We start from the raw sequence: 25,515 nt of genomic DNA on the forward strand, positions 1-25,515 counted from the left end.
CAAGGGTATTTCTCATTTGTTCAAGAACTATATTGTTCATCGTCACCTTTCGATGTATCCACACACTTAAGGCCGGTTCCCACTGAGCACTACACGCGCGTCAAGCGTCAAAACAAAGAAGCTTGAAAAAGTTGTCCGTTTTGGGGAGCAACAACTGAAAAGTTAACATATACTATACCGCATTTCTAAGCTGTTTGCGAGCTGTACAGTCTTAAGAACATTTCATAAATTTGCCAAAACACATTAAAGCATTTTGTAGTTCCAAGAATATATAACATTTTATCACTATTGTTACTGGTGCAAAATATTTCCCATAGATCTAACTCATTATGCTAAATTAAACAAAACACGTCTCAATTTCCCCGCATCATCATCATCATTTCGTCGTCGGTCGTCGCAATCCGTCGCAGAGACAGTACATTACATTTTCTGTGTAGGTCTAGGCCTATATGGTTACAAGAGAATCGGAGACAATGGCTATATGAAGCTAATTAACATATTATTCAGGTGTAAGCAAACATAACACCCTCTTTTCGTTAAAGTAGTACAATTAAAATTTTCCTTTAGTGTCAAATTTTTACTTTAATAAATCATCACAATAAAACACATTCTACTTTAAATTACCATCTGTATTATTGCAAAATGTTCATTTATATTCAACTTTTCTGGTTTCCTCAAATACTCGACCAGGATCTTGTCTCTACAGAGTGCAGTGCTTCCTCTCGCTGCAAACTTGTAAGAGGGTGTGTTCCAAAGTACTAGTTTTGGGGATTGTAACTTCTTGAGTAGATTCGGCATATTTTTGTCGCCGCCGAACATACAGCTTTCATTTTCATTGCGTTAGTATCACATACGATTGTTACGTCACACTTTATAATATTTGACTGGTTTTGATTGCCGGACATCGCTTCCATTTTGTATGCGTATTATCACATACGATTGTTACGTCATACTTTATAAGATTTGACTGGTTTTGATCGCCGGACATCGCTTCCATTTTGTATGCGTATTATCACATACGATTGTTACGTCACACTTTATAAGATTTGAATGGTTTTGATCGCCGGACATCACTTCCATTCTGTATGCGTATTATCACAAACGATTGCTACGTCACACTTTATAAGATTTGAATGGTTTTGATCGCCGGACATCGCTTCCATTTTGTATGCTTATTATCACATACGATTGTTACGTCACATTTTATAAGATTTGACTGGTTTTGATCGCCAGACATGACTTCAATTTTGTATGCGTATTATCACATACGATTGCTACGTCACACTTTATAAGATTTGACTGGTTTTAATCGCCGGACATCACTTCCATTGTGTATGCGTATTATCACATACGATTGTTACGTCACACGTTATAAGATTTGACTGGTTTTAATCGCCGGACATCGCTTCCATTTTGTATGCGTATTATCACTTACGATTGTTACGTCACACTTTATAAGATTTGACTGGTTTTAATCGCCGAACATCGCTTCAATTTTGTATGCGTATTATCACATACGATTGTTACGTCACACTTTATAAGATTTGAATGGTTTTGATCGCCGGACATCACTTCAATTTTGTATGCGTATTATCACATACGATTGTTACGTCACACTTTATAAGATTTGACTGGTTTTGATCGCCGGACATCGCTTCCATTTTGTATGCGTATTATCACATACGATTGTTACGTCACACTTTATAAGATTTGAATGGTTTTGATCGCCGGACATCACTTCCATTCTGTATGCGTATTATCACAAACGATTGCTACGTCACACTTTATAAGATTTGAATGGTTTTGATCGCCGGACATCGCTTCCATTTTGTATGCTTATTATCACATACGATTGTTACGTCACATTTTATAAGATTTGACTGGTTTTAATCGCCGGACATCGCTTCCATTTTGTATGCGTATTATCACTTACGATTGTTACGTCACACTTTATAAGATTTGACTGGTTTTAATCGCCGAATATCGCTTCAATTTTGTATGCGTATTATCACATACGATTGTTACGTTACACTTTATAAGATTTGAATGGTTTTGATCGCCGGACATCACTTCAATTTTGTATGCGTATTATCACATACGATGGTTACGTCACACTTTATAAGATTTGACTGGTTTTAATCGCTGGACATCGCTTCAATTTTGTATGCGTATTATCACATACGATGGTTACGTCACACTTTATAAGATTTGACTGGTTTTAATCGCTGGACATCACTTCAATTTTGTATGCGTATTATCACATACGATGGTTACGTCACACTTTATAAGATTTGACTGGTTTTAATCGCCGGACATCGCTTCAATTTTGTATGCGTATTATCTCATACGATTGTTACGTCACACTTTATAAGATTTGACTGGTTTTAATCGCCGGACATCGCGTCCATTTTGTATGCGTATTATCACATACGATTGTTACGTCACACTTTATAAGATTTGACTGATTTTAATCGCCGGACATCGCCTCCATTTTGTATGCGTATTATCACATACGATTGTTACGTCACACTTTATAAGATTTGACTAGTTTTGATCGCCGGACATCACTTCCATTTTGTATGCGTATCATCACATACGATTGTTACGTCACACTTTATAATATTTGACTGGTTTTGATCGCCGGACATCGCTTCCATTTTGTATGCGTATTATCACATACGATTGTTACGTCACACAATATAAGATTTGACTGGTTTTAATCGCTGGACATCGCCTCCATTTTGAGTGCGTATTATCACATACGATTGCTACGTCACATTTTATAAGATTTGACTGGTCTTGATCGCCGGACATCGCTTCAATTTTGTATGCGTATTATCACATACGATTGCTACGTCACACTTTATAAGATATGACTGGTTTTAATCGCCGGACATCGCTTCCATTTTGTATGCGTATTATCACACACGATTGTTACGTCACACTTTATAAGATTTGACTGGTTTTGAACACCGGACATCACTTCCATTCTGTATGCGTATTATCACATACGATTGTTACGTCACACTTTATAAGATTTGACTGGTTTTAATCGCCGGACATCGCTTCAATTTTGTATGCGTATTATCACATACGATTGTTACGTCACACTTTATAAGATCTGACTGGTTTTAATCGCCGGACATCGCTTCAATTTTGTATGCGTATTATCACATACGATTGTTACGTCACACTTTATAATATTTGAATGGTTTTGATCGCCGGACATCACTTCAATTTTGTATGCGTATTATCACATACTATTGTTACGTCACACTTTATAAGATTTGACTGGTTTTAATCGCCGGACATCGCTTCAATTTTGTATGCGTATTATCACATACGATTGTTACGTCACACTTTATAAGATTTGACTGGTTTTAATCGCCGGACATCGCTTCCATTTTGTATGCGTATTATCACATACGATTGTTACGTCACACTTTATAAGATTTGACTGGTTTTGATCGCCGGACATAACTTCAATTTTGTATGCGTATTATCACATACTATTGTTACGTCACACTTTATAAGATTTGACTGGTTTTAATCGCCGGACATCGCTTCAATTTTGTATGCGTATTATCACATACGATTGTTACGTCACACTTTATAAGATTTGACTGGTTTTAATCGCCGGACATCGCGTCCATTTTGTATGCGTATTATCACATACGATTGTTACGTCACACTTTATAAGATTTGACTGATTTTAATCGCCGGACATCGCCTCCATTTTGTATACGTATTATCACATACGATTGTTACGTCACACTTTATAAGATTTGACTAGTTTTGATCGCCGGACATCACTTCCATTTTGTATGCGTATCATTACATACGATTGTTACGTCACACTTTATAATATTTGACTGGTTTTGATCGCCGGACATCGCTTCCATTTTGTATGCGTATTATCACATACGATTGTTACGTCACACAATATAAGATTTGACTGGTTTTAATCGCTGGACATCGCCTCCATTTTGAGTGCGTATTATCACATACGATTGCTACGTCACATTTTATAAGATTTGACTGGTCTTGATCGCCGGACATCGCTTCAATTTTGTATGCGTATTATCACATACGATTGCTACGTCACACTTTATAAGATATGACTGGTTTTAATCGCCGGACATCGCTTCCATTTTGTATGCGTATTATCACACACGATTGTTACGTCACACTTTATAAGATTTGACTGGTTTTGATCGCCGGACATCGCTTCCATTTTGTATGCGTATTATCACATACGATTGTTACGTCACACTTTATAAGATTTGACTGGTTTTAATCGCCGGACATCGCTTCAATTTTGTATGCGTATTATCACATACGATTGTTACGTCACACTTTATAAGATTTGAATGGTTTTGATCGCCGGACATCACTTCAATTTTGTATGCGTATTATTATCACATACGATTGTTACGTCACACTTTATAAGATTTGACTGGTTTTAATCGCCGGACATCACTTCAATTTTGGATGCGTATTATCATATACGATTGTTACGTCACACTTTATAATATTTGACTGGTTTTGATCACCGGAAATCACTTCCATTGTGTATGCGTATTATCACATACGATTGCTACGTCACACTTTATAAGATTTGACTGGTTTTAATCGCCGGACATCACTTCAATGTTGCATGCGTATTATCACATACGATTGTTACGTCACACTTTATAAGATTTGACTGGTTTTGATCGCCGGACATCACTTCAATTTTGTATGCGTATTATCACATACGATTGTTACGTCACACTTTAAAAGATTTGACTGGTTTTAATCGCCGGACATCGCTTCAATTTTGTATGCGTATTATCACATACGATTGTTACGTCACACTTTATAATATTTGACTGGTTTTGATCACCGGACATCACTTCCATTGTGTATGCGTATTATCACATACGATTGCTACGTCACACTTTATAAGATTTGACTGGTTTTAATCGCCGGACATCACTTCAATGTTGCATGCGTATTATCACATACGATTGTTACGTCACACTTTATAAGATTTGACTGGTTTTGATCGCCGGACATCGCTTCCATTTTGTATGCGTATTATCACAAACGATTGCTACGTCACACTTTATAAGATTTGAATGGTTTTGATCGCCGGACATCGCTTCCCTTTTGTATGCTTATTATCACATACGATTGTTACGTCACATTTTATAAGATTTGACTGGTTTTGATCGCCGGACATGACTTCAATTTTGTATGCGTATTATCACATACGATTGCTACGTCACACTTTATAAGATTTGACTGGTTTTAATCGCCGGACATCACTTCCATTGTGTATGCGTATTATCACATACGATTGTTACGTCACACGTTATAAGATTTGACTGGTTTTAATCGCCGGACATCGCTTCCATTTTGTATGCGTATTATCACTTACGATTGTTACGTCACACTTTATAAGATTTGACTGGTTTTAATTGCCGAACATCGCTTCAATTTTGTATGCGTATTATCACATACGATTGTTACGTCACACTTTATAAGATTTGAATGGTTTTGATCGCCGGACATCACTTCAATTTTGTATGCGTATTATCACATACGATTGTTACGTCACACTTTATAAGATTTGACTGGTTTTAATCGCCGGACATCGCTTCCATTTTGTATGCGTATTACCACATACAATTGTTACGTCACACTTTATAAGATTAGGCTGGTTTTAATCGCCAGACGTCACTTCCATTTTGTATGCGTATTATCACATACGATTGTTACGTCACACTTTATAAGATTAGGCTGGCTTTAATCGCCGGACATCACTTCCATTTTGTATGCGTATTATCACATACGATTGTTACGTCACACTTTATAAGATTAGGCTGGTTTTAATCACCGGACATCGCTTCAATTTTGTATGCGTATTATCACATACGATTGTTACGTCACACTTTATAAGATCTGACTGGTTTTAATCGCCGGACATCGCTTCAATTTTGTATGCGTATTATCACATACGATTGTTACGTCACACTTTAAAATATTTGAATGGTTTTGATCGCCGGACATCACTTCAATTTTGTATGCGTATTATCACATACTATTGTTACGTCACACTTTATAAGATTTGACTGGTTTTAATCGCCGGACATCGCTTCAATTTTGTATGCGTATTATCACATACGATTGTTACGTCACACTTTATTAGATTTGACTGGTTTTAATCGCCGGACATCGCTTCCATTTTGTATGCGTATTATCACATACGATTGTTACGTCACACTTTATAAGATTTGACTGGTTTTGATCGCCGGACATCACTTCAATTTTGTATGCGTATTATCACATACTATTGTTACGTCACACTTTATAAGATTTGACTGGTTTTAATCGCCGGACATCGCTTCAATTTTGTATGCGTATTATCACATACGATTGTTACGTCACACTTTATAAGATTTGACTGGTTTTAATCGCCGGACATCGCGTCCATTTTGTATGCGTATTATCACATACGATTGTTACGTCACACTTTATAAGAATTGACTGATTTTAATCGCCGGACATCGACTCCATTTTGTATGCGTATTATCACATACGATTGTTACGTCACACTTTATAAGATTTGACTGGTTTTAATCGCCGGATATCACTTCCATTCTGTATGCGTATTATCACATACGATTGTTACGTCACACTTTATAAGATTTGACTGGTTTTAATCGCCGGACATCGCTTCAATTTTGTATGCGTATTATCACATACGATTGTTACGTCACACTTTATAAGATCTGACTGGTTTTAATCGCCGGACATCGCTTCAATTTTGTATGCGTATTATCACATACGATTGTTACGTCACACTTTAAAATATTTTAATGGTTTTGATCGCCGGACATCACTTCAATTTTGTATGCGTATTATCACATACTATTGTTACGTCACACTTTATAAGATTTGACTGGTTTTAATCGCCGGACATCGCTTCAATTTTGTATGCGTATTATCACATACGATTGTTACGTCACACTTTATTAGATTTGACTGGTTTTAATCGCCGGACATCGCTTCCATTTTGTATGCGTATTATCACATACGATTGTTACGTCACACTTTATAAGATTTGACTGGTTTTGATCGCCGGACATCACTTCAATTTTGTATGCGTTTTATCACATACTATTGTTACGTCACACTTTATAAGATTTGACTGGTTTTAATCGCCGGACATCGCTTCAATTTTGTATGCGTATTATCACATACGATTGTTACGTCACACTTTATAAGATTTGACTGGTTTTAATCGCCGGACATCGCGTCCATTTTGTATGCGTATTATCACATACGATTGTTACGTCACACTTTATAAGAATTGACTGATTTTAATCGCCGGACATCGACTCCATTTTGTATGCGTATTATCACATACGATTGTTACGTCACACTTTATAAGATTTGACTAGTTTTGATCGCCGGACATCACTTCCATTTTGTATGCTTATCATCACATACGATTGTTACGTCACACTTTATAATATTTGACTGGTTTTGATCGCCGGACATCGCTTCCATTTTGTATGCGTATTATCACATACGATTGTTACGTCACACATTATAAGATTTGACTGGTTTTAATCGCCGGACATCGCCTCCATTTTGTATGCGTATTATCACATACGATTGCTACGTCACATTTTATAAGATTTGACTGGTCTTGATCGCCGGACATCGCTTCAATTTTGTATGCGTATTATCACATACGATTGCTACGTCACACTTTATAAGATATGACTGGTTTTAATCGCCGGACATCACTTCCATTGTGTATGCGTATTATCACATACGATTGTTACGTCACACTTTATAAGATTTGACTGGTTTTAATCGCCGGACATCACTTCCATTTTGTGTTCGTATTATCACATACGATTGTTACGTCACACTTTATAAGATTTGAATGGTTTTGATCGCCGGACATCACTTCCATTCTGTATGCGTATTATCACAAACGATTGCTACGTCACACTTTATAAGATTTGAATGGTTTTGATCGCCGGACATCGCTTCCATTTTGTATGCGTATTATCACATACGATTGTTACGTCACACTTTATAAGATTTGACTGGTTTTGATCGCCGGACATCACTTCAATTTTGTATGCGTATTATCACATACGATTGCTACGTCCACTTTATAAGATTTGACTGGTTTTAATCGCCGGACATCACTTCCATTGTGTATGCGTATTATCACATACGATTGTTACGTCACACTTTATAAGATTTGACTGGTTTTAATCGCCGGACATCGCTTCCATTTTGTATGCGTATTATCACATACGATTGTTACGTCACACTTTATAAGATTTGACTGGTTTTAATCGCCGGACATCGCTTCAATTTTGTATGCGTATTATCACATACGATTGTTACGTCACACTTTATAAGATTTGAAATGGTTTTGATCGCCGGACATCACTTCAATTTTGTATGCGTATTATCACATACGATTGTTACGTCACACTTTATAAGATTTGACTGGTTTTAATCGCCGGACATCACTTCAATTTTCTATGCGTATTATCATATACCATTGTTACGTCACACTTTATAAGATTTGACTGGTTTTGATCACCGGACATCACTTCCATTGTGTATGCGTATTATCACATACGATTGCTACGTCACACTTTATAAGATTTGACTGGTTTTAATCGCCGGACATCACTTCAATGTTGCATGCGTATTATCACATACGATTGTTATGTCACACTTTATAAGATTTGACTGGTTTTGATCGCCGGACATAGCTTCAATTTTGTATGCGTATTATCACATACGATTGTTACGTCACACTTTAAAAGATTTGACTGGTTTTAATCGCCGGACATCGCTTCAATTTTGTATGCGTATTATCACATACGATTGTTACGTCACACTTTATAAGATTTGACTGGTTTTAATCGCCGGACATCACTTCCATTCTGTATGCGTATTATCACATACGATTGTTACGTCACACTTTATAAGATCTGACTGGTTTTAATCGCCGGACATCGCTTCAATTTTGTATGCGTATTATCACATACGATTGTTACCTTCACACTTTATAAGATTTGACTGGTTTTGAACACCGGACATCACTTCCATTTTGTATGCGTATTATCACATACGATTGTTACGTCACACTTTATAAGATTTGACTGGTTTTGATCACCGGACATCACTTCCATTTTGTATGCGTATTATCACATATGATTGTTACGTCACACTTTATAAGTTTTGACTGGTTTTGATCGCCGGACATCACTTCAATTTTGTATGCGTATTATCACATACTATTGTTACGTCACACTTTATAAGATTTGACTGGTTTTAATCGCCGGACATCGCTTCAATTTTGTATGCGTATTATCACATACGATTGTTACGTCACACTTTATAAGATTTGACTGGTTTTAATCGCCGGACATCGCTTCCATTTTGTATGCGTATTATCACATACGATTGTTACGTCACACTTTATAAGATTTGACTGATTTTAATCGCCGGACATCGCCTCCATTTTGTATGCGTATTATCACATACAATTGTTACGTCACACTTTATAAGATTTGACTAGTTTTGATCGCCGGACATCACTTCCATTTTGTATGCGTATCATCACATACGATTGTTACGTCACACTTTATAATATTCGACTGGTTTTGATCGCCGGACATCGCTTCCATTTTGTATGCGTATTATCACATACGATTGTTACGTCACACATTATAAGATTTGACTGGTTTTAATCGCCGGACATCGCCTCCATTTTGTATGCCTATTATAACATACGATTGCTACGTCTCATTTTATAAGGTTTGACTGGTCTTGATCGCCGGACATCGCTTCAATTTTGTATGCGTATTATCACATACGATTGCTACGTCACACTTTATAAGATATGACTGGTTTTAATCGCCGGACATCGCTTCCATTTTGTATGCGTATTATCACACATGATTGTTACGTCACACTTTATAAGATTTGACTGGTTTTGATCGCCGGACATCACTTCAATTTTGTATGCGTATTATCACATACGATTGTTACGTCACACTTTAAAAGATTTGACTGGTTTTAATCGCCGGACATCGCTTCAATTTTGTATGCGTATTATCACATACGATTGTTACGTCACACTTTATAAGATTTGACTGGTTTTAATCGCCGGACATCACTTCCATTCTGTATGCGTATTATCACATACGATTGTTACGTCACACTTTATAAGATCTGACTGGTTTTAATCGCCGGACATCGCTTCAATTTTGTATGCGTATTATCACATACGATTGCTACGTCACACTTTATAAGATATGACTGGTTTTAATCGCCGGACATCGCTTCCATTTTGTATGCGTATTATCACACACGATTGTTACGTCACACTTTATAAGATTTGACTGGTTTTGATCGCCGGAAAATGTCTTTTTTTTTCATATTTTCGTTCATTGCCACCATTCACACTTTGTATCCATGTCCCAATTATATTACTCATTAAATGTTAAAATAAAAACGTTAAGAAATTTCAAGTTGCTTCTCATCTTATAAAATACTAGGCAGTTTGTCACAGTTGGAAAACAGAACCAGTTATTTTTTTATTTAGTTGCAATCTCAAAATCATAATTTGGTTAAGAAATTTATTATCCATTTACACATTTTCATTCATCATTTCATTTTATATCTGTTCATTTTATATCTGTTCATTTTATATCTGTTCATTTTATATCTGTTCATTTTATATCTGTTCATTTTATATCTGTTCATTTTATATCTGTTCATTTTATATCTGTTCATTTTATATCTGTTCATTTTATATCTGTTCATTTTATATCTGTTCATTTTATATCTGTTCATTTTATATCTGTTCATTTTATATCTGTTCATTTTATATCTGTTCATTTTATATCTGTTCATTTTATATCTGTTCATTTTATATCTGTTCATTTTATATCTGTTTATTTTAGTTCATTCAATTTTTACAAAACAGTAGACATAAATGTTAAAAGGTACCAGAAAATAATAAATAATAATGAAGATAATGTTATTTAGTGATGAAAGCTTAAAATGTTAAAAATGTTTCTATGGGCAGATATTATCTCATATTAAGATATACCTCATCATTTAAATATCCTTTATATTGAACAGGTTTTAAATTTAGGAATAAACTGTTTAATAGCAGTAATTAATGATACTATATTAGGTACCCTTACAATGGACGGGCGCCATCTTATGATTATTTTAAGGTTCGGGAATCAAAAAGATAGTACAGTAATATAATGTAATGTCCTGAGATACTTGTGTCAGATTTACATCAGCTATTCAAATAGACTTAACAAGAGTATAGCTTCACAGTGAGAGATATATCAATATAAAGAACTGATTTTAACTTGTACATTTGTTTCATTTAGTAAACATTAGACTTGTGAATGGCAACAATTTCTATGAGGGGCGAGTTGAAGTTTACGATGGCACAGAATGGGGTACAATATGTGATAATGGCTGGGACATCAACGACGCTCAAGTTGTATGTCGACAATTAAGACTAGGACCAGCTATCCAAGCTCCAGGGCAAGCTCATTTTGGTCAAGGGACTGGTCCGATTATGCTTGATGATGTTCAATGTTCAGGAACTGAGACATCTATCACAGACTGTCCTAATAATGGAATGAGGGTACACAATTGTGAACATTCTGAGGATGCTAGTGTTATTTGTGGTAGGTAAAGTAGTAACTGTAAAAAGGATTAACACAGAAAACAACAACACTGTAAGGCCAAGACAACTTTTTTAACTAGGAAATGTTTATCCCAGTTGAAAAGGAAAATCAATTTTGTTTTGTTCATAAGCTAATCTTTTTAATATTTTTGTTTATTTCCACCATTTAAATTTTTATTCACGTCCCAGTTATATTCATTAAATGTTAAAATAAAAACGTCAAGAAATTTCAAGTTGCTACTCATTTTATAAAATAATGGGCAGTTTGTCGGAGTTGGAAAACAGAACCAGTTGTAATTTTTATTTGGTTGCAATCTCAAAATCATATTTGTATGCGTATTATCACATACGATTGTTATGTCGCACTTTATAAGATTTATAGATGACAAATTTCGTTTTTGTAAAAGCACAAGTTAACGGAGTACTTACTCGAACGTTTCGATCTCTATCAGAGATCCTTCTCAACTGACTGCGGAGTGTTAATGCAGCTTGGTCATTCTTGACGTCATCTGTTGATGACGTTGTACGCCTCCGGTTGTAGGTTGGAGGTTGTGCGGGGCTCGGCCAGGTGATGTGTCTATCAAATCATTGTACAAATGCGAGAGTTCGTGGGCTCCAGTGTCCCGGTTCATGGTCTTCTCTTTATTTCTCCTTATATGTAATGATTCTCTAATCTGTCTGTCTTTGCGTTTAGGCTCTTTGGTTAAGATGGTAGCCTCCCAGTTCGGTACATGATTGTGTTTTATGACATGTTCTGTAATGGCAGATTTGTGTATGATCGAAGATGTGGATGTTCTGGAGGCCCTAGTCATTACTCCCCCCGTGTTTGTTGTAACATCTTTTTTGTGATCATTAATTCGTGTTTGTAATGCCCTCCCTGTTTCCCCAATGTAAACTTGTGGACAGTTGCGGCAGGTGACTTCGTAGATTACTCCACATGTATCCATCTTCTCGATTTTATCTTTTGGGTGGACGAGGCTATTCTTGATTTTATTTTGGGGTAGGAAATAGGTTCCGACATTGTGATAGGAGAGAGTGCGTCGTATTCTTTCTGCCATTCCTTTATAAGATTTGACTGGTTTTAATCGCCGGACATCACTTCAATTTTGTATGCGTATTATCACATAGGATTGTTACGTCACACTTTATAAGATTAGGCTGGTTTTAATCGCCGGACATCGCTTCCATTTTGTATGCGTATTACCACATACAATTGTTACGTCACACTTTATAAGATTAGGCTGGTTTTAATCGCCAGACGTCACTTCCATTTTGTATGCGTATTATCACATACGATTGTTACGTCACACTTTATAAGATTAGGCTGATTTTAATCGCCAGACGTCACTTCCATTTTGTATGCGTATTATCACATACGATTGTTACGTCACACTTTATAAGATTAGGCTGGTTTTAATCGACGGACATCGCTTCCATTTTGTATGCGTATTATCACATACGATTGTTACGTCGCACTTTATAAGATTTGACTGGTTTTGATCGCCGGACATCACTTCCATTTTGTATGCGTATTATCACATACGATTGTTACGTCACACTTTATAAGATTTGACTGGTTTTAATCGCCGGACATCGCTTCCATTTTCGTTGCTTATTATTACTAACCCTTGATACGTCACACTTTGTAATATTTGGCTGGTTTTGATCGCCGGACATCGCTTCCATTTTGTATGCGTATTATCACATACGATTGTCTTTATAAGATTTGGCTGGTTCTGATCGCCGGACATCACTTCCATTTCCGTTGCATAGTATCACATACGATTGTTACGTAGCACTTTATAAGATTAGGTAGGTTTTAATCGCCGGACATCGCTTCCATTTTCGTTGCATAGTATACATACGATTGTTACGTCACACTTTATAAGATTTGGCAGGTTTTGATAGGCGGACATCGCCTCCATTTTCGTTGCATAGTATCACATACGATTGTTACGTATAGCACTTTATAAGATTAGGTAGGTTTTGATCGCCAGTCATCGCTTCCATTTCCGTTGCATAGTATCACATACGATTGTTACGTCACACTTTATAAGATTAGGTAGGTTTTGATCGCCGGACATCACTTCCATTTTCGTTGCATAGTATACACACGATTGTTATGTCGCACTTTATAAGATTTGACTGGTTTTAATCGCCGGATATCACTTCCATTTTGTATACGTATTATCACATACGATTGTTACGTCACATTTTATAAGATTCGGTAGGTTTTGATCGGCGAACATCACTTCCATTTTCGTTGCATAGTATCACATATGATTTTTACGTCACACTTTATAAGATTTGGCTGGTTTTGATCGTCGGACATCGCTTCCATTTTGTATGCGTATTATCACATACGACTGTTACGTCACACTTTATAAGATTTGACTGGTTTTGATCGCCGGACATCCCTTACATTCTGTATGCATATGATCACATACGATTGTTACGTAACACTAAGATTCGGCAGGTTTTGATCTCTGCGCATCACTTTCATTTTCGTTGCATAGTATCACATACGATTACTATTTTATCTAATTGTCGCATTTGATAATTTAAAGATTATAAGCAGTAATTACTATAATTAAGTAATAATAATTTAATTTTAGGCTTCAGTAAACATTTTCCGCAAACTATATATTTACTTATTTGTAGGGCAGAATATTATTACCCCTCACTTTAAGAATACCGTGCAAAAGTACTACTACTACTGCACCACTACCACCCCTACCACCACTACTACTAACATTCAGTAGGATTAATAGCAGTATACATTTAAATAAAGAAATGTTTTAAACTATATTGTAATTGTTGTTATGCAGACATTAGACTTGTGGATGGCAGCAATATTTATGAGGGGCGAGTTGAAGTTTACGATGGTACAGAATGGGGTACAATATGTGATGATGACTGGGACAATACACACACACAATACAAACTTCGAATTCAAATTCATTTATTGCAACTGAGTAAACATTGTTGAACTTACAAAAGTACTGGTAAAACATTAATAAATATGAAAAATACAAATTCACATACATGAAAAATACATCAACATATTTACAAAGGCAAAAGTAAATTATATAGTAATCTAATAGTTATTTTTTATTTATTTATTTTGGTTCAAGTTCCGGTACATTTATTTATCATAATTTAATATATATTATACAGTAATAAAGTACAGGAGGAGTGTTATTTATCTAATTGTCATTATTTGATAATTTAAAGATGATAACAGTAATTAATATAATTAATTAATATTACATTTATAAAGAAACTTGTACATTTTTTTAATTTTAATAGTAAACATTAGACTTGTGGATGGCAGCAATATTTATGATGGGCGAGTTGAAGTTTACGATGGTACAGAATGGGGTACAATATGTGATGATGACTGGGACATTAACAACGCTCAGGTTGTATGTCAACAATTAAGACTAGGACAAGCTATCCAAGCTCCAGGGCAAGCTCATTTTGGTCAAGGGACTGGTCCGATTATGCTTGATAATGTTCGGTGTTCAGGAAATGAGACATCCATCACAGACTGTCCTAATAGAGGAATGAGGGTACACGATTGTGGACATTCTGAGGATGCTAGTGTTGTTTGTGGTAGGTAAAGTAGAAACTGTATAAAAAGGATCACTAAATACAGACAACAACAATACTCTAAGGCCAACACACTTTTTAAACTACTGGGGCGGATCCAGAGGGGGGGTCCACGGGGTCCGGACCCCCCCCTAAATTTTAAGGGTGCCCTTTTTTTAGAGGTTCAATATTGTATTCGTGTGACATATTTGTGTGTATATTAGTATGCACAGAGTAGGCTACACTAACCCCAAAAATAAAAACAGAAATTTATCACAATGAGCGCGATGTTAAAGTTACGGCGGCCGATCAAAGAGCATCGTGAGAGGTGGTGACGCGTGATGATCTCTACTTAAACTTCTAAAAATAGATCGTTTCACATACTACAGAGGGCGCATGTAAACTTTTTACGATTCAACTCCGCGTACGTTACCATGCGCGCTATGTCATTGACGCGATTATTTGTCCATTGGTAAACACATTTTTATGTATTATTATTCTGAAAATAATTGAACTGTAAACATAATTCTTTTGAGTATTTGTTTATTTACATATCATTCCATCAGATCAACTATTTTTTATTTCCATTACATCCAACCAAACATGTAAAAAATGTAGTTAAAATATCGTACTATCTAGCGCGTACGACCATACGCGGTAGATTGTTTACTCAAAAATCATCGAACGGTCCTTACATTATTCAGGGAGTTGTAAAATCAACTCCCTGCACTAGTCAACCTTGTTTTTGTAGTTGAGCCTCTCATGACCTGAGATTTTTTTGTCTTCCTACGCCAAGATAATATAGTTCTACAAGCCATGTGCTTTTTTCTCTGAGAAATATTTATTATAAGTGCCAAAAAAATCGATATGAAGCCTTTATTATTCAAATCTTTTAAAGAAAAATCACACATACCATAAAGAAGGTTCATTTATTTCATTTTTTAAACAATATTTGTGAAAATTACGTGAGGCTCAACTACAAAACCACCATTTTGTGATATAATGTCATCGTAAGCCAATCAAAGCTGAGCTTTCCCGCGAACGCTTCCCGCGTTCGGCAGAACTCACGGTTGAATGATTTTGGATTCTGGCTATTTGATTGGTGGACGCGAATCACCCACAGCGGAATGTTTTCTCTCTCTCGCGTGTACCAAGAAGTCACGTGATCTCTCTGTACTGAACGGTACGACACAAATTTAGAGCAATGAATTTGTACGAATTCCGTTAAATAAACAACTCTATATATTTTATAAACATTTAATAACATATTTTATTGATATTTCCAATGTTGATATATAAAAGAAATTACTATAAAACGTAATTATATGTAATTATTTTAGCGAAAAATGGCGCAATTTGTTTACAACTTTCGTGGCTAAAAACGATCATTTTCGGCAATGTTTTAGACCCTATATTTCGAAAACTACAACAAGTCAGATTTTCGTAATTCTTTCTTTATTGGAATATTGAAACAAAATACCAACAGATAATGTTTAAATTGGTTGAAAAATAACAACTTTTAATTTTGCATCGTTATCCCTGCTAATAAAGTGTCATTTCCGGCGAACTAGAAAGGTGCCATTTATCATGGATTTTGCGTGCGAGAGTGCCATTTCCGGCCATCTAAGTGTGTTCTGTAACAAAATTCGCTTCGCCACAACCCCCACCATGGGGGGGCTGTGGCTCAAATACTCAATGTCTGATGTGCCCTTTTTATCGCTGGACCCCCCCTCTTAAAAATGTCTGGATCCGCCCCAGAACTAGGAAATGTCAATCTGTTTATCTCAGTTTAAAAGGAAAATGTTTTTTTTTCATATTTTTGTTCATTGCCACCATTCACACTTTGTGTCCTTTGTATCCTTACTTTGTGAGTGGTCGAGCGGTTAAGACAGTCGAACCGTAATTACGTAGCCATAACATCGGCAGGGGTTCGAGGCTCACTCACTCCATGGTTGTGGTGGTAGAACGAGTCTTCTCGGATAAGGTCTATAAACCGTAGGTACAGTGTACACATCTAGCTCGTGTGCACTTTAAATAACCTAGTACATCTTTCGAGACGAGTAGGGGATTACCCCGGTGTATTAGTACATCACAGCCACTGATCACCAACTGGGCCCTCTGGGAGACCAGTCTTTGACTGAAGAGGTTACCCAGTATAAATATATATTTCAATCAATCAATCAATCCACGTCCCAGTTATATTACTCATTAAATGTTAAATAAAAACGTTCAGCAATTTCAAGCTGTTTCTCATCTTATAAAATAATGGGCAGTTTGTCAGAGTTGGAAAACAGAACCAGTTTATTTTTTATTTGGTTGCAATCTTAAAATCATAATTTGTTTAAGAAATGTATTATCCATTTACACATATTCATTCATCATTTAATTTTATATCTGTTTATTTCAGTTCATTTAATTTTTACAAAACAGTAGACATAAATGTAAAAAGGTACCAGAAAATAATAAACTAATAATGAAGATAATGTTATTTAGTGATGAAAGCTTAAATGTTAAAAATATTTCTAAGGGCAGATATTATCTCATATTAAGATATACCTCATCGTTTAATCATCCTCTATTGAACAGGTTTTAAATTTAGGAATAAACTGTTTAATAGCAGTAATCAATAATACTATATTAGGTACCCTTACAATGGACGGGCGCCATCTTATGATTATTTTAAGGTTCAGGAATCAAAAACATATTACAGTAATATAATGTAATGTCTTGAGATACTTGTGTCAGATTTACATCAGCTATTCAAATAGACTTAACGAGAGTATAGCTTCACAGTGAGAGATATATCAATATAAAGAACTGATTTTAACTTGTACATTTGTTTCATTTAGTAAACATTAGACTTGTGAATGGCAGCAATATCTATGAGGGACGAGTTGAAGTTTACGATGGCACAGAATGGGGTACAATATGTGATAATGTCTGGGACATCAACGACGCTCAAGTTGTATGTCGACAATTAAGACTAGGACCAGCTATCCAAGCTCCAAGACAAGCTTATTTTGGTCAAGGGACTGGTCCGATTATGCTTGATGATGTTCAGTGTTCAGGAACTGAGACATCCATCACAGACTGTCCTAATAGAGGAATGAGGGTACACTATTGTGGACATTATGAGGATGCCAGTGTTATTTGTCAATGTAAGGAAAATTTGACACTAAATACAAACTTCAGTACTAACAGACGATATTACAATACACTATTGACTAAGAGGGAGTGTTTTGTTTTATAAATTATATAAAAATAAGTTCTATTTTCAATAGTTTTATCCATTTAGAGAAAAAAGAGGTTAAAGCTACATTTGGCGTCATTTATTCTCCTTATATAATATTCCATTGTTTAACACGACGAAATGAACAATACCATTAAATTAAACAGTGTAATAATGAAGCTTAAATATAATATGTTTTTATTTCACCTGTATCGAATTATAAGAATTTATGTTCATCTTTAAAATACTCATTGTTATCACACACCACCAGTATTCATCATTATCGTAGTGTTCTACTATGTAAGATAGAAATAAAGTACTTGGTAATGTTGTTGTTTTACATGAATTACTGAATTGTATTATTTACTGCTTGTGTTTTTTTTAAACAAAATCATTATAGTAGGATGCCCAACATATTGCACCTGTAATGTCCAGAAGTGTAACACAGCAGATTGTTATAATAACACTAGATGTACTCAATGGAATGCAAATATACATACAGAGCTTGTTGAGTACAATGTGTATGATCCAATAACAAGATTGTAAGTAGAACATTTTTTGTCGATATTTTGAAATCTAACTAAATTTATGTCATACTGTAAGCAAAATCTACAATGTATATTTCTTTGATAATAGGTCCATGCTATTTATACAGCAGGATCATGATAATATTGAACAAAGGGGGAGTGGGTGGATTTTGTTAATGTGGAACTACTGGTCACCTTGTGGCGGTCTACAGTATATTTAGGTCGTTTCAATCAGTTTACAGGCTCATCATTAATCTGGTCAATTTTCGTATACGACATTTTACGTAAGAATGTGATAGTAGACTAAAAATAACATTTTTTATTTTAACATAGTATATTGTGACATCACTAAAGTACATACAATAGAGTACATGCAGTATAACTATTGTATAATGTACAGGAATGTAGACATTTCAACATTTGAGGTGACAGAAAAACTAAAACAATTTAAAAACAGCTTGGATATTGTGATTTACTTACACTGTTCATTCTGGGATTTGAGCTATAACCAAATTAAGTACATGTTGGTTAAACAATGATAATGGTTTAATATTATATTGATTTCACAATTTGTGATCTTATAAAAATAACTTTAAAAATCAAGTTTTTTGTTCATCCACCATGTAATGACCTTTATTTTTTTTATATATAATAATTCAAAATCAATTTTTATTGTAAATATCACAATATAAATATAATTATATTTATATATATCATCATTACAAATGTTACTAAGTAATTAAAATTTGTTTATGTATTAATTTTGTCTTATGAGAAAAAATGTTTCAAAATATAAATATATATTTTATATTTTGACATTAAAATGTTTATGCAATACAGTGAATGCATTGTTGGATCAATTGTAATATTGGACTAATATGTTATACATTATGACTATTTACAGTAAAAAGAATTTTAAAATCAACATTTTTTAATTTATCAAATTATTCCAAATAATTTTAAAATAAACATTTTTAAAATGTATCCACCATGATTGAACTATTTATTTTGGTAAGATCTAACAATTGAAACTAAATCTGTATTACATATAGATAATACATTTATTATATGGTTGCTAACGAACAATTTGAAATTGGTGTAGAAATTTTGTTTTAATAAAATAAGTTATCAAAATAAATTTACCACATTTTTATTTTAACATAGTATATTTTGACATCACTAAAGTACATACAATATAGTACATGCAATATAACTACTGTATAATGTAGCCTACAGGAATGTAGACATTTCAACATTTGAGGTGACAGAAAAACTAAAATAATTTAAAAACAGCTTGGATATTGTGATTTACTTATACTGTGCATTCTTTTTACTTTTAAGGGATTTGAGCGGTAACCAATTAAGTACATTACCAGCCAATGCATTTGCTGGTTTGACAGCATTGGAAACACTGTAAGTGTATTGCTTATGTTTGCTTACTTTTACTAATTTGGTTTTAATTTAGAAATTAAATTACAAATTATTTTACATTGTTGGTTTTCAAATTCAAAATTAATCTGAAATTTTAAAATTTCACAATATAAATATTATTATAATTATTGTTATGCTAAATAATTAGTATTTGTTTATGTAGTGATTTTGTTTTATGAGAATAAAAATCATCACAATATAAATATATATTATATATTTTTACATCATTAAAATGTTGATACAATACGGTGCATGTATTGTAGGTTCAATTGTAATAATGGACTTATATGTACCTTATGATTTCATGATTATTTACAATAACACCAATTTAAAAAGCAACAATTTTTTAATTTTTTCACCATGATTGAACTATTTATTTTTGTAAGACATAACAATTGAAACTGAATCTGTATTACATATAGATAATACATTTATTATATGGTTGCTATCAAACAATTTGAATTTGTTGACATTTTGTTTTCAGAAAATATGTTAATCAAATAAATTTACAACATTTTTATTTTAACATAGTATATTTTGACATCACTAAAGTACATACAATAGAGTACATGCAGTATAACTACTGTATAATGTACAGGAATGTAGACATTTCAACATTTGAGGTGACAGAAAAAACTAAAATAATTTAAAAACAGCTTGGATATTGTGATTTACTTATACTGTGCATTCTTTTTACTTTTAAGGGATTTGAGCGGTAACCAATTAAGTACATTACCAGCCAATGCATTTGCTGGTTTGACAGCATTGGAAACACTGTAAGTGTATTGCTTATGTTTGCTTACTTTTACTAATTTGGTTTTAATTTAGAAATTAAATTACAAATTATTTTACATTGTTGGTTTTCAAATTCAAAATTAATCTGAAATTTTAAAATTTCACAATATAAATATTATTATAATTATTGTTATGCTAAATAATTAGTATTTGTTTATGTAGTGATTTTGTTTTATGAGAATAAAAATCATCACAATATAAATATATATTATATATTTTTACATCATTAAAATGTTGATACAATACGGTGCATGTATTGTAGGTTCAATTGTAATAATGGACTTATATGTACCTTATGATTTCATGATTATTTACAATAACACCAATTTAAAAAGCAACAATTTTTTAATTTTTTCACCATGATTGAACTATTTATTTTTGTAAGACATAACAATTGAAACTGAATCTGTATTACATATAGATAATACATTTATTATATGGTTGCTATCAAACAATTTGAATTTGTTGACATTTTGTTTTCAGAAAATATGTTAATCAAATAAATTTACAACATTTTTATTTTAACATAGTATATTTTGACATCACTAAAGTACATACAATAGAGTACATGCAGTATAACTACTGTATAATGTACAGGAATGTAGACATTTCAACATTTGAGGTGACAGAAAAAATAAAATAATTTAAAAACAGCTTGGATATTGTGATTTACTTATACTGTGCATTCTTTTTACTTTTAAGGTCTTTGTACAGTAACCAAATAAGTACATTACAAGCCAATGCATTTGCTGGTTTGACAGCATTGGAATACCTGTAAGTGTATTGCTTATGTTTGCTTACTTTTAACAATTTGGTTTAAATTTAGAAATTAAATTATAAATTATTTTACATTGTTGGTTAAACAATGATAATGGATTAATATTATTCTATAATTTCACAATTTGTGACCTTATAAAAAATATCTTTATAAATCACTAGTTTTAGTTCATCCACCATGAATGAACTTTATTTTTGTGTAATACATAATAATTTTAAAAATAATATTAATTGTAAAATTTCACAATATAAATATCATTAGAATGATTGTTATACTAAATAATTAGTATTTGTTTATGTAGTGATTTTGTTTTATGATAATACAAATTATTAAAATATAAATATATATTTTATATTTTGACATCATTAAAATGTTGATACAATACAATGCATGTATTGTAGGATCAATTGTAATAATGGACTAATAATATGCATCAACATTTTTAAAATGTATCCACCATGATTGAACTATTTATTTGTGTAAGATACTAAATATGTATTACATATTAGATAATACATTTATTGCATGGTTGCTAACAAACAATTTGAATTTGCTGTAAACATTTCCTTTTGTGAAAATAAGTCATTTAAATATATTTACCACATTTTTATTTTAACATAGTATATTTTGTACATCACTAAAGTACATACAATAGAGTACATGCAGTATAACTACTGTATAATGTACAGGAATGTAGACATTTCAACATTTGAGGTGACAGAAAAACTAAAATAATTTAAAAACAGCTTGGATATTGTGATTTACTTATACTGTGCATTCTTTTTACTTTTAAGGGATTTGAGAGAAAACAAAATAAGTACATTACCAGCCAATGTATTTGCTGGTTTGACAGCATTGAAATACCTGTAAGTATATTGCTTATGTTTGCAAACTTTTATCAATTTGGTTTTAATTTAGAAATTAAATTATAAATTATTTTATATTGTTGGTTAAACAATGATAATGGAATAATGGATTATATGTTAAAATAAAAATGTGATATATTTTAATAACTTATTTTGTTAAAATAAAATTTCTACAACAAATTAAAAATTGTTTGATAGCAACCATATAATAAATGTATTATCTATATATAATACAGATTCAGTTTCTATTGTTATATCTTACAAAAATAAATAGTTCAATCATGGCGGATAAATTTAAACAATGATAATGGATTAAAATTATTCTATAATTTCACAATTTGTGATCTTATAAAAAATATCTTAAAAATCACTAGTTTTTAGTTCATCCACCATGAATGAACTTTATTTTTGTGTAATACATAATAATTTTAAAAATAATATTAATTGTAAAATTTCACAATATAAATATCATTATAATGATTGTTATACTAAATAATTAGTATTTGTTTATGTAGTGATTTTGTTTTATGAGAATAAAAATTATTAAAATATAAATATATATTTTATATTTTGACATCAGTAAAATGTTGATACAATACAATGCATGTATTGTAGGATCAATTGTAATAATGGATTAATAATATGTATCAACATTTTTAAAATGTATCCACCATGATTGAACTATTTATTTTTGTAAGATATAACAAAAATGAATATTTATTACATATTAGATAATACATTTATTATATGGTTGCTAACAAACAATTTGAATTTATTGTAGACATTTTATTTTAATGAAATAAGTTATTAAAATATACATTTTTACTTTAACATAGTATATTTTGACATCCTAAAGTACATACAATAGAGTACATGCAGTATAACTACTGTATAATGTACAGGAATGTAGACATTTCAACATTTGAGGTGACAGAAAAATTAAAATAATTTTAAAACAGCTTGGATATTGTGATTTACTTATACTGTGCATTCTTTTTACTTTTAAGGTCTTTGTACAGTAACCAAATAAGTACATTACCAGCCAATGTATTTGCTGATTTGACAGCATTGAAAACACTGTAAGTGTATTGCTTATGTTTGCTTACTTTTACCAATTTGGTTTTAATTTAGAAAATTAAATGAAAAATTGTTTTACATTGTTGGTTAAACAATGATAATGGATTAATATTATTATATAATTTCACAATTTGTGATCTTATAAAAAAACTTTAAAAATCAATCGTTTTTTGCTCATCCAACATTAACAAACTTTATTTTTTTGAATAATATTATAATAATTCAAAATACATTTTTATTGTAACTGTCACAATATAAATATTATTATAACAAATGTTACTAAATAATTAGTATTTGTTTATTTAGTGATTTTGTTTTAAGAGAATAAAAATTATTAAAATATAAATATATATTTTATATTTTGACATTAAAATATTGATACAATACAGTGCATGTATTGTAGGTTCGATTGTAATAAGGGAGTAATAATATGTACTTTATGATTTCATGATTATTTATAGTAAAAATAATTTTAAAGTGAACATTTTAAAAATGTATTCACCATGATTGAACTATTTATTTTTGTAAGATCTAACAATTGAAACTGAATCTGTATTACATATAGATAACACATTTATTATATGGTTGCTATCAAACAATTTGAATTTGTTGTAGACATTATATTTTAATAAAATATACATTAAAATATACATTTTTATTTTAACATAATATATTTTGACATAACTAAAGTACATACAATAGAGTACATGCAGTATAACTACTGTATAATGTACAGGAATGTAGACATTTCAACATTTGAGGTGACAGAAAAACTAAAATAATTTAAAAACAGCTTGGATATTGTGATTTACTTATACTGTGCATTTTTTTACTTTTAAGGTCTTTGTACGATAACCAAATAAGTACATTACAAGCCAATGCATTTGCTGGTTTGACAGCATTGGAAACACTGTAAGTGTATTGCTTATGTTTAATTTTTTGCTCATCCAACATTAACAAATTTTATTTTTTTGAATAATATGTAATTCAAAATAAATTTTTATTGTAACTGTCACAAATATAAATATTATTATAACTAATGTTACTAAATAATTAGTATTTGTTTATGTAGTGATTTTGTTTTATGAGAATAAAAATCATCAAAATATAAATATATATTATATAGTTTTACATCATTAAAATGTTGATACAATACATTGCATGTATTGTAGGATAAATTGTAATAATGGACTAATAATATGTACCTTATGATTCCATGATTATTTACAATAAAACCAATTTAAAAATCAACAATTTTTTAATTTTTTCACCATGATTGAACTATTTATTTTTGTAAGACAAAACAATTGAAACTGAATCTGTATTACATATTAGATAATACATTAATTATATGGTTGTTAACAAACAATTTGAATTTGTTGTAGACATTTTATTTTTAATAAAATAAGTTATTAAAAATATATCACATTTTTACTTTAACATAGTATATTTTGACATAACTAAAGTACATACAA

General features: G+C 32.2%; 1 protein-coding gene and 2 long non-coding RNA genes across 3 annotated transcripts; all 3 read left to right on the forward strand.

Annotated features, from left to right (window-relative positions):
* The first annotated feature begins 11,029 nt into the window (after nucleotides 1-11,029).
* On the forward strand, nucleotides 11,030-18,632 carry LOC140054962 (scavenger receptor cysteine-rich domain-containing protein DMBT1-like). Its single transcript, XM_072100105.1, has 6 exons — nucleotides 11,030-11,039; nucleotides 11,442-11,747; nucleotides 14,575-14,721; nucleotides 15,056-15,361; nucleotides 18,187-18,495; nucleotides 18,619-18,632. The coding sequence occupies exons 1-6, from the start codon at nucleotides 11,030-11,032 to the stop codon at nucleotides 18,630-18,632; spliced, it is 1,092 nt and encodes a 363-aa protein (XP_071956206.1).
* Nucleotides 18,633-19,093: 461 nt separating this feature from the next.
* Nucleotides 19,094-21,292, forward strand: LOC140054818 (uncharacterized). Its single transcript, XR_011846576.1, has 3 exons — nucleotides 19,094-19,108; nucleotides 20,435-20,506; nucleotides 21,229-21,292. It is a non-coding gene; the product is annotated as an uncharacterized lncRNA (long non-coding RNA).
* LOC140054817 (uncharacterized) lies at nucleotides 21,282-22,950 on the forward strand. The gene is made up of 3 exons (XR_011846575.1): nucleotides 21,282-21,300; nucleotides 22,022-22,093; nucleotides 22,892-22,950. It is a non-coding gene; the product is annotated as an uncharacterized lncRNA (long non-coding RNA).
* The last annotated feature ends 2,565 nt before the right edge of the window (nucleotides 22,951-25,515 follow it).

This window comes from Antedon mediterranea, chromosome 7, assembly GCF_964355755.1.
Source record: "Antedon mediterranea chromosome 7, ecAntMedi1.1, whole genome shotgun sequence".
In the NCBI taxonomy this organism is placed as follows: domain Eukaryota; kingdom Metazoa; phylum Echinodermata; class Crinoidea; order Comatulida; family Antedonidae; genus Antedon; species Antedon mediterranea.